The sequence below is a fragment of the Cyphomyrmex costatus genome, unplaced genomic scaffold (genome assembly GCF_001594065.2).
Source record: "Cyphomyrmex costatus isolate MS0001 unplaced genomic scaffold, Ccosl1.0 scaffold75, whole genome shotgun sequence".
Taxonomy (NCBI): domain Eukaryota; kingdom Metazoa; phylum Arthropoda; class Insecta; order Hymenoptera; family Formicidae; genus Cyphomyrmex; species Cyphomyrmex costatus.
This window is the reverse complement of record NW_017280322.1, coordinates 3,557,082-3,569,246: the sequence shown is the minus strand read 5'-3', so window position 1 is coordinate 3,569,246 and position 12,165 is coordinate 3,557,082. Positions and strand designations below refer to the sequence as shown.

Genomic DNA, 12,165 nt, shown 5'->3' with positions numbered 1-12,165 from the left:
CTCTCTCTCTCTCTCTCTCTCTCTCTCTCTCTCTCTCTCTCTCTCTCTCTCTCGCTGTCTCGTACGCTCTTATTGGCGCGTCAAAGGCGGAAGTCTCTTTCACTGGACTTCGAAGAATTCAATGAACTTTGACAAGATATTACCAGAATTCTCAAGAGTGGTTTAATTCTGATACAATTTGTATCCCTTTGGACTGATTTAATTTTATTAAGTGCAGAAAATGTAACATGTAGTGCAACTATAATACAGAGACGTTACAACGTGCATGCTGCAATATTTAATGCAAGATTTACTGAAATATTTTACGTGAGGAACATTTCGATATTATATTTTTGATGTGTATTCTTTTTAAGACAAGGAAAATAAGATGAATGAAATAAAACGATGTTCCTTAATATTTATTTCTTATGTCTTATATAGAGTTACATTTTAAATTATATGCATACAAATTATGGAGATAACCACACGTTGCAGTGAGTCCTTATACATTGTGGGGCTAAATAATTAGGTAGAAGAAAAAGGAAACAACTATTTTTAATTTGATTTCAAGGCACATATTCACTCTACTCGTTTAATCACGATTGATGTATATATATAATCGCATTAATTCTGTTGTCCGTTCCTTTTCATATTTCGATAATCTTTAATTCATGTTCTACATTATTAACGCATTGCGAAGGTATTAAAATAAATAATTTCTATTTTTCCATTACAGCCAAATTATGATACGTGAAATTACCTCTTTATTGCATATACGTCGATAAAATTAATTTTCCCACACCACATACATTAATTAATATTGTGAATAATGAAATATATTAATCTGTTGAGATATACATATATATATGTATATATATATATTCATTTGTCCTGATATCTCTTTCTATTTTATGGAAATATGTGTTGACCAATATATTTCGCCAATTACATCGCCAATTTTAAATAATTTGACTACGTCGTGTGGATCATTGACCCAAGCGTTGACCCAAGGTATTTCTGTTTATTATATTTGTTAGATAAAATATATTTCATAATTGTTAAAAAGTACAAAAATTATTATTATTAATTTTACTAATTAGAAAGATTTAATATACCAATACACTATATTATAATTATATATCCACGTATATATAATATCAGTAAATTATATTATAATTTTCTTCTAGCCAAAATATTTAATGGTCTGAACAGAAATTTAGGCGTGGATTACACTAATGTGTTAATTAATATTTATAATCATGTTTATATCAATAATTAAAAATAAAAATTATAATTAGTTAATGATGTAAAAAAGCTTTAATGATTAAAAAAGCACAAAAATTATTATTATTAATTACTAATTAGAAAGATTTAATATACCAATACACTATATTATAATTATGTATCCACGTATATATAATATCGGTAAATTATATTATAATTTTCTTCTAGCCAAAATATTTAATGGTCTGAACAGAAATTTAGGCGTGGATTACACTAATGTGTTAATTGATATTTATAATCATGTTTATATCAATAATTAAAAATAAAAATTATAATTAGTTAATGATGTAAAAAAGCTTTAATGATTAAAAAAGCTCGCTGTTTAATTTGTGAGTTAATTTAATAAATAAATATAAATCTTGAATAACTATTGTACATATGATTCTTTTTAGCAAAAAAATAACTTGCATGAATTCAATGTTATACTGATTCAGACTTGCATGAATTCAATGTTATACTGATTCAGTATAGAAAAAAGGAAACTTCTTAATATATTTCACTAATTTATACTTAAACACGATTGATAACATACAAAAAAATCAATCTCTTTTTTACATATTATGAAAAAAATTTACTTTAAAAAAACTAATTTTTCAGTTTTGATGTTACTCACACAACACTGTAGTTTTTCTAGAAGAGTCCAGAGAGGACATCTAGGTTGTAGCACCTCTAAACTTCTTTAAGATGTCCTTTGCAAAACTGTGTTGTATGGATATAATTCAATATAGTTGAAATGAAAAAATAGAGAAGTCTTAACTTGGACGGACTCCGAAAAGATGTGAATTAGAGCACAGAAATTGACACACCAATTCAACTAATTGTAAGTGAATTATTATATCACACACCATATAATTAATCAAAATCGCTTCCGACAATTTTATTCTAATATTATCATACATGATAATAAAATACGACACTTATGTGCAGGGTGCCGCTTAAAATACCGCAACTTCATGAAAATTTCTTTTTCACTGTAGGATTCTCAAATATATAATGCCACCAAAAATGTTAATATTCTAACAAATAATTATTTGCAGATCTAGCTAAATTTTTAGATACTTTAATAAAACCGGGATATATTGGTATGTGTGTGTTTTCTGTTTTATGTACGCGCGCGCGCGCATACACATACCGTTGGTATACATATATAATATATATGTTCCTCGAATTGGTCGCCACGATTTTTTAGATACGTCCAACGGATTGACAACATTGGTTTCTAATAAAGAATTAGTTACATAAGAAAAATTTCAAATTTCTTCATTTTTGATTACAAATTTAAGTCTAATTATGTTTAATTCTTTCCATATTCTTACAGTGCATAAAATGATAAATTTATTATAAGCATTATGTATCATTTTGATTATTTGATTTCGAGATAATTCAATTAATATTTTAGGGAGAATAGATATCTAGAAAGGTAAAAAAAAAAATTAATTCTTTTACATATTTTTAATAAAAGAGGACGGGTAAAAGTCGTCGATTTTTGCTCTCAACCAATAAATAAAATGTGTACGTTTTTTTATAATTTTTAGATTACAGAATCACGTGGAGCAATTAAGTCTGCCATAAACATGAAAGGAACATAATAAAATAATGTGACATATGTAGACCTATAAATCCGAATCTTAAATTAATGACAATCTAAAAAATTAATGACATTCACATTGTTACATATATTCCCTTGTTTATAGAAAACTGTTTACTTTATTTTAAATTCCTCCCATTTAAAAATTGTTTCTTGGACATTTTTATATTAAAATTTTCGTTAAAACGTTATAAAAATTTTATTATTAAAATATTTATCGTTAGTTTTGGAAACCCTATATATTGTGTATCATCTTAATGTATCAACTTAATCATTTCATTTTTCCTTATTTTAGAAAAATTATTTTATACTTTAAACTTCACAATTTTAGATTTTAAAATTTCATAATTTTGGAAAAAGAATAAACGCATACCATTAATAATTTTTTATATTACATATTTTATCAAATCTCAACGTTATATTTTTTGAAATAAGCATTTGATTTTTTGTATAAGTTTCAATAATTATACAAAATGTTTTTTCATTTATATAAATTTTACATAATTCATAATAACTTTTGTATAAATTAATTTTTTTAATCTAAAATGTAAAAAAAAATGTCAAAGTAAAGCCACTGTGAATTTTCGTGGTTTATAAGGTATTTCATATTTTATATTGATATATATATACGTATATATATTGTATATTTTGACATAATAAAAAAAATATGAAATATCTTATAAAATACTAATTTCTTAATAAGTTTGTCTTTAACTAACTTTATTATTATGCATAGAATGAGACAAACTGATTAACTTAAAAAAAATCCTAATTATATATTTTCTTCTAATTTAACGACATGTTTTTATTTTGAAATAAAGAACAAATAAGATACGTATAATTGATATAAGTATATTAAAACATATTCTATTCTATGTGTACATGTATGTATATGTAAAATTTATATATATATATATTATATATAACACGTTGCTTAAGAATATACAAGAGATACTTTCTAATTATTCGAAGGCACGATGCGTGAATTGATTTGCCGCAAGGAGTACTCCATTCTTAGGTCATTCTCCAGGCAAAGAGAAATATCAAAAATAAAAGAAAAAAATTTTTTTAAAAAGTTTGATAAAAAGATAAAAACAGAAAATTGAAATGAACCAATGGCTATAGTGCAAACAGAATAATAGATGCGGCAGAAACGAGTATCAAAATAAATAAATCAAACAAAGAATCTTTATACGATATAGAAATCATATATTTAGAAATAATGAATATTTTCGTTGCTTATATCTCTAACTTTATGGAATACATCAAAAGCACTAATAATATATTACTTATCATGTAACACTGCCGATTATATCAAATATTTCAGCGGCATAATCTAATAACATTTCAATCAAATTACGATGTCTTATTTTATTAATAGCCGTTTCGATATTTATAGTTATATGTATATCAGTTATATGTATATATATTATATACGTTATGGTGGGAAAAACAAGGTGTATCAGAGGGCGCATAATAGCAGCAATAAAATCGGGGCAGTCAAAAGTAATCACAAATACAACTACAAAAAATGTCAATTTCTCATTTTTTATTTCTGTCAATTTCCGCCGACAAATGTCAATTTTTCTGGAGGAGATAAAAAATTTAATTTTTTTTAAATTAGTAAAAATGGTTATATATATGGTATGTATAATCCAAATCAAGGACGCAGACGGTATAGCGCAATAAATAAAATGTGCAAAGTTAGAACATAAAATAAATATTTGAATTAAAACGTTTCAGTTCTTTAATCTTTTTTATATATAGTGTATATCATCTATGTGACTTCTACAATTTTTTATACAACATGTCGGCACACTTCTAATCTGTCTAACTCTCGATTGACATTTGACAGCTGACTTAGCGCAAACTATTAGCAGCCATATTGCTTTTTAACATTTGTAACCAATCCCTGATTGGTTATTCATTATAAACGAGTGAGCTTCCCTGGGAATAGCACACCTTTTTTCCCATTATTTTTTTCCACCATCATGAGGTCTGTTTTTTATTTCTACATTCTCTGAACTGATGCATACGATGCAATAAATTCAAGTGAAACAAACATATATTTCACTTTAACTTATTGCACTGTGTGCGCATCAGTTCAGAGAGTGCAGGAATAAAAACAGATATATAATACGTATGTACGTTACTAATATACATTATAGATAACGATGATTGCTAACGGTAGTAATTCCACTGTTTTCTCTGTAGCCCTTTTGTATTATGACAATAAACACGAGAACTCATGTGATTTTTTTCTATACGCTATATTAGTCGTATAATATGTACGCATTATATACGTATTCTACGTCAGAATAAATTAACATCCTCACGTATACTTTTGATAATATGTACAGATAAACCGAGAACTCATCTTTTGATTGATAAGCAATTTTTGATTAACTGTTATATTATTTATTTTCGTCAGAAATATAGAACGTACATAGATTAAATTACAAATTAAATTAATTCGGTATAGTAAAAATAAATTAAATTATGAATTAAATAAATTTAGAATAATAAAAGAAAGAATTGGATATGTATATCATTTTTTATATATTATTTCAATCTATATCGCACGCAAATAAGTACACGAAATAAATATTACAATGTACCTATAAAATGAAAAGCAAGAAAAAGGAAAAATGTTTACATGGCTTCACTTTCTTGTTTCTTGCGTTATATTATAATTCGATGCGGTTTCAGTGAGGAAACAAAGACCATCTGTCTAAGCGCATTCAAATTGCGTTCAAGTCACTACCATTTGTTATATCTTTGTGCCTGTTAACTTACTGTTAAGGAAGAAGAAAGAAGATTCATACTCGCTTTTCTCTCTCTGACCTTTCTTCCTTAACGGCAGTTAAGTTCTCACCACCTCGACGTCGACCACCAGTGAATCGCGGTTTGATTACAAAATTAATATCTGATATTTCATGTAACAACACACAAAATAAATTTTTGCATTCGCGTGTTCTTGGATGTAATTGTAATTCGGAAATAATCACATATAGATACTGATCAAGTTAACTTTTTCCCTAAGACGGGAATGTGAAAAGTAAAAAATTTTCTATTAACTTCAATAGTAAAAATTTTTACTTTTACTAAATATAATAAAATAAATTGCCAATGTGAGCCGACACAGGGTGTTCTTTGTGTAATTAACAAATCATATATTGTAAATAATATAATTACATACAATATAAGAATCCTATTAGATATATGTGAGAACACAATTATAATTACAAACGTTTCGACATTATTATTGTATTCTCTTCCAAGTGTAAAGTAACGAAAAAATCCAAATTACATAATTAGCATCACAATTCAATCAATATAAATGTTATCAGAAGTAAAAAAACATCGTTAAACTGTTATAAACTATTATCTATATCGTATTTCATCGGATAAAAAAATTAAATAATGAACATTGGCTAAGTACTAAAGTTTTAATATAAACCAATAAATAATGTATTAAGATTTACTTGAGAACAGATTAATCATGTTCTATACAGATTGATAAGAGACGATTTGAATTTGTTGAGGTTTAAAATGTTTATGAGAGGTCAAAGACAAATGAATTGTTTATAAGAAATAAAAAGATAAACTATAAATAATAATACGAATATATATACTCTTGAAAATTCAAATATAAATTATAAAGTATGGAAGCAACATTTATTCACAAACAACGATATAACTGATCTAATAAATCAGCGTTTTGTATATTTAAATCAACCTCTGTGTTTTGATAAAAATTGCTTCTGAGATAAGTCGTTTAAAGACCTTTTTTTCTGTCAATATTTTGACAATTTATTTTGTACACTGCATTAAAACGTAATGTTACTTTTACCTTAGGGAAAAAATTATATGATCGATATCCTGAGTGCTTTTTACACTTCAGCAACATTAAAGTCGCAGTCGTTTTCTTTATTAATCGAGAAAGGACCCCGCACATTTTTTTAATGAAAAAACCGTCTTTTATCAAATCTAAATTTTTTATATAATTACTTTTATGATATTGATAAGAAATATTTCAGTAGGTATAACTTCAAAATAAGCTCAACTTTTATGATTATGGAATCTTATATAATTCATTTATTATTTAGAATTTCGTAATTATAAAAATTGAGTTTTTTAAGGTCATGCTTGTTGAAATTTTTAATCAGTATCATAAAAGAAATCACAAAAATTTAGCCAATTTGATTAAAGCCAGTCTTTTCATAAGAAGTGTTGCGAGGTTCTTTAATCTACCTTTCTATTTCTTCTTTTTTAAGTAGATATTCATTAAATCTATGTATATACATAAAATGTGTGAGCTCAAATAGTATCTAATAAAGACCCCCTAAAAGAAGCCGTGAAACGAGCCGATTTGAGCCGATTTTTGCATGCAGGGATAGTTTTAGTAAAATCTATAGTAGAGAGAGAAATATATTATGTATCTCTATTCTCTGCCTAATCTTAACGTACATTTGTACATACGTGTGTAAGAAACATGATAGTAAATCGATGGCGATGCACAATAATTTGTAAATTAAATGTTAAAGATATAAACAAATTTTGTTTCTTTTTCTTTACGTACCAGAGCAGGTATCAATTGTGTATCTTGAATCGTGCGAAAGTTACAGAATTGAGTAAATTTATTAAAAGTACTAATGAAATTATAAATATTCCATTGAACTTTTTTACTTTTGTATTTTTTTTAACCTCGATTTACGATACACAATCAAATCTTTAAATTTTCAAAATAATTTTGTGAATAAAAAGGTGTTAAACTAAACAATTTTTCTCGTATGCATTATTTCGGCACGTAATATGAGACATTTATTTGTTAATACTTTTAAATTATTTAATTTTAATTATATTGTTGAAATTTTGAAGTAACACAAATATTATAGGTATTAAAAAATATAAGGTGGAAAACATGGATGAACCAATCAACGCGCAACTGTCGTGACTCTTATTAGAGGGTCTCTATATAGTATCTAATAAATTGTAGAACAATCAATAATATGCAATATGTAATTAATAATAGTGTCTTTTAATTAGATTTTAAAAATCACTCTTGGTAAATGATGGTTTACGCAAAAAAAAAAATTAAATGACTAATCCCGGGTTAACGATAATTGCTGTTCGCGCATTTTATCGCAACCGTAGTACGGGATGTTCTCTCAAATTTAAGTAGAATTAAAGACTTAAATTGTTTAGTTTATCTTATTTCAAAAAAATGCTATTATTCATGCCACTCATCATCGTATGAAACGGGAAGTCGAGGGATGCATGCAGAGAGAACGCTTCCGTTTTATACGAAGAACCGATGATTCCTGAGAGATATTTGCGAGAGGGAGAAAAGGAAGGGAAAAGGGCATCGAAGGGTTTAGAGGGTGTCCAACAGATCGAGAAGCTCCAGCTGATTATTTTCGTCCCAACCGGCAATCAACAAACTCGTGAAGTCGTCCTCGCTCAAGCTCACCTGCGTGGACTCCGGCACTTCCGACAGATTGTCCGTTATGGGGGGTGACACGCTACTAGGCGGGGTCTCATACAGTGTATTCGACAGACAGCTGGTGGGCGGCGTGCAGCTGCTGCTGGTCTGAAGAACATTGAGCGTCGTCGCTGACGCTACCGTTGTCGTCGTCGTCGTCGTCGTTGTTGTCGTCATAGTAGGAGATTGCCTCTTTGTACTTCGAGTCCGCTGCGAGATCGCAGAACGGCGCCTAGACCGTTTGCCTTCCTCCATTCTTTCGAGATCCAGCTTCCAGAAACCACCCTTGCCTGGCTCGTCTTTGGAACGTGGCAGCTTCAAGAAGCACTTGTTCAACGAGAGATTGTGTCGAATTGAGTTCTGCTCGAAATATATAAACGATAAAAATATTTACTATTTATTAAAGAACTTGCTCGTAGCCTCTTGTTTTATTATAGTTAAATACATTTAATATAATTTAGATAAAATACATTATTGATTAATTCAAGAAATAAAAATAAAAACAAGAACTACAATCGTAAAATCCGTTTACCTGCCAGGCTGGATCAGCATACTTGTAAAATAAGAAATTTTCTCGAATCCATGCGTAGATGTTTGAAAGGGAGACCTTATTGTTATTGGCGCGCATCGCAAGGCAAATGATAGTGGCATAGGAAAACGGTGGTTTCGCATCGGGATCTGTTCGATATTTCTCAGCATTTTCCGCCAGATCTATAGTAGACGAAAAATCAAAAGAAGATTATCCACATAATTGTGCAATATTTATTACGAAGTGTATTTCTAGCAATCTTTTTTCGTTCTGCGATTAAAGTTCGGTATATCTTATATCTATAGACACAATTATTTTCAAAATATTTTGACCAAATAATTTATTTCATAAAATTTCATAAAAGTTGTCAATGTATACAAGAAATAAGGCGGGAAGCGACAGAAATACAAAAATAAAATTAATTTAAGAAACAAATACAATACATTTTCAATAACAAATAATTAAGATAAATTTTTATGACTTGTATATTTCTCAAACAGATACAAATAGCATAATAAATGTGCGAAATAAGAAATAAGTTTTTTTAACCAATAACAAGCGATGGCCTAAAACTTATTTACGATGTCACTTAGGATTGACAATATAAGTCAAGGTCAAGGTCTACAAAATGAAGTTGACCGGTATTTTTACCAATTGTTTTGTTAATAACTTTTTAACGCATAATAACCGAATGAAATTTGTCGGAGTTTGTACTCAGCATCATGACCACGATAATAATATGTGTCAAGGTCAAAATCAGAGCAGTTCTCTCTCTCTGTACGGTATATTTACACAATTAAAAATTGTGTATGTGTGTATATATGTGTCAGCGCACGATTTATTTTTAGATATATAGCAATTTATAAATTAATGAAGTAAACAGTTTTTAGTATATTTTCTAACAAAAAGTCGACTCTATCAATTGTGTTGTTTTGTTGAAACATATTTCCATATTAATACATACTTTGCATGAATGTTTATTGTATATTTTCTCTCTTTTTGACATCGTACAAGATTTATGACTTCAGAAGTGAGAAAAAATGCACAATATAGAAATATATTGATAATAATGGTATAGCATAGCGAATAGAAATTTGATAATTTATAATAAATTATCAATTTATCACGAGAAGAAAAATAGAAGACTTAAGCTTTTAAATAATTTTTAATGATTTTTGAAATTCCATTAATAATAATAGATAATAAAAATTGTGCTCACAATTCTCTCTTTCTAAATTAAATCCTTAAAACCTGAAATAAATCCTCGATACCTAGTTCAGCTTTGATCAAAGGCGACAATTTCTTCGGGGGTTGGCGGATGATCGGCGGCGGCGATGGCGAACAGGGTGGCGTCGGCAAGCCGGACGCGCTAGTAATATCCAGGGACTGCAACCAGGAGAGGCTTGTCAACTCGGCCTCGACTCCATCGTAGTCGTCTGTGCTATCCATGCTACTGCTATCCACTGTGGCGGCGGTGGTGGTAGCAGCTGTGGTAGACGGGCTATCCTCCGTCGATACTTCAACTTCTACTAGATCGATCCTCATTTTTATCGTCTTTCATTACCCGCACCAGCGCGATAAGCGCCTATTAAAAACAATAGTTCTTCGTTGCAGCGTTAATTCTTCCTAGAAGGCGTGTTCCTCACGTTTTAGAGAGTCATCGAGAGTTCCGACAGACTAACAGTAATCGATATTCAAGTTAAGTTTCGTAAATTGTAAGCGATAAGGGGGTACTAACGATTTTGTTTGGGAAGTAATGATGATCTGTCACTTTTCTGTCCACTCACAGACCTTTAGATAATATCACGCAAAACGAAGAAAAGTTACTTAAATTCCGACTGTTTCAGAGCTTGTCACGCGCGTTACTTGGAACTCATGATTCACCAATTTATTGGAATGAAAATGTCTTCTGACGTCATGAGAAATAACACAACCGCGCGTTGATATAAAACTTTCCCTTTTCTTCTTTATTTAATCTTATGTACTAGTGTTATATACATATAAATATATAACGTCTTGTTGGAATTCACACATATTTCCCCGCGCTCTTTGACAGGCAAACGGCATTAATAATGCGTCACCCGTTAACACTGATCGTTCGTGGAAAAGGCACAACATTGATCACAATCTTATAGAGCGAGGAATTTGCATTGAGAAAAGAAGAAGATTACGATACTGCATGCTCGAAATTGAAATTGTTTTACGTTATTTTTTCGTAATAAAAACGAGAATAAATGCGCGTATATATGACATAAGCGTTTAACGACGACTGGCTACGAGAGAGTGGCGTGCACACGGCATGGTCGGGCGAGTTCGACTGGTGGTAGCAAAGGGGTGGAACGCACTTGGCTGGCTGGCTACCCTGCTACCTGCTTACCAGCGACCTGACAGAACACCTTAGTGCGCGCGTGTGGTGACAGGTGCTAGATTCCCTCTCGCACAGGTGGACCATGTACACGCGTCGCTGGCCAGACCCACCAACACGACTCTCTTTCTCTAATACTTTCCTTTTCGTCGACCCTTCCCTATAACTGAAATCAACGAAGAAGCTTGTAATCCATTTATGGCGATTGGCGAGTATGAGTGGCGACGCTGAAATATTTCAGATCGCAAATGACGTATGTCGATTAGACGATTATATTAATTAAATTAAGATAATCGTCGAATATGCATATTTCAGCAATTTATGAACGTCATATATTGAGTTTTTTTTTTTCTTTTTTTTCATACATTTGAGATATAAAGATCCGAATTATATTATAAATATTATTAGAAACTGGAAAAATGTGAGTCTTAAAAATTTTTTTAATTGTGAATGTCTTGAAGTTTTTGAAGGTCTTGAACATCTATAAATAATTTATCCTTCAATGTATTTAAATCTTAGGTATATACAGAAACATTTTACAAATAAAATTGTTATCGATTATGTTAGCAAATAAATAGAGAATAAATAACTTGATAAAAAAAAAGTCTTTCGAAACCATCATTGATTCTACATTCACTTTTCATAAATTAATCTCCTTTTGTAAAAAAATATTTTTAATAGTTAAATAAGTATATTACAATAAGAACAATAAGGCTCTGATGAACATAAATACAATTAATACATCTCGAAAGATGTATTCATACATCTAATTAATACAATTAATATATCTAGATTATTCAAGCTACGCTAGGTGTCTTTCGTGATTTTTATCAAACAAGTCAATACAACTTTGTTAAATCATGATTTTATTTATTAACTTGATATTGTATTAATTGAAAAAATATTCCTATTTTTTAAAGAAGCCTATTTAAATA

At 29.4% G+C, this 12,165-nt stretch overlaps 2 protein-coding genes across 3 annotated transcripts in view; one reads left to right on the top strand and one right to left on the bottom strand.

Annotated features, from left to right (window-relative positions):
* The window catches only part of Pldn (biogenesis of lysosomal organelles complex 1 subunit pallidin), a 3,550-nt gene extending 2,772 nt beyond the window's left edge, over positions 1-778 (top strand). The window contains exons 6-7 of one of the 2 annotated variants that reach the window (XR_001940915.1): positions 421-508; positions 716-778. The gene's annotated coding sequence lies outside the window, so the exon portion shown is untranslated. Of the gene's footprint in view, positions 1-420; positions 587-715 lie in introns of both variants that reach the window. The other variant, XR_001940914.1, reaches the window with a different exon arrangement.
* Positions 779-8,228: 7,450 nt separating this feature from the next.
* LOC108780972 (forkhead box protein J1-A) lies at positions 8,229-10,410 on the bottom strand. Its single transcript, XM_018548824.1, has 3 exons — positions 10,137-10,410; positions 8,869-9,047; positions 8,229-8,696 (listed from the first exon to the last, which is right to left on the bottom strand). The coding sequence occupies exons 1-3, from the start codon at positions 10,408-10,410 to the stop codon at positions 8,229-8,231; spliced, it is 921 nt and encodes a 306-aa protein (XP_018404326.1).
* Between the last annotated feature and the right edge of the window lie 1,755 nt (positions 10,411-12,165).

Coding starts and splice junctions, on each gene's coding strand:
- LOC108780972 (XM_018548824.1), bottom strand. CDS start 10,410: ATGAGGATCGATCTAGTAGAAGTTGAAGTATCGACGGAGGATAGCCCG. Junction 9,048..10,136: donor TTTGATCAAAGCTGAACTAG/GTATCGAGGATT, acceptor CGTCTACTATAG/ATCTGGCGGAAAATGCTGAG. Junction 8,697..8,868: donor ATGCTGATCCAGCCTGGCAG/GTAAACGGATTT, acceptor TATTTCGAGCAG/AACTCAATTCGACACAATCT.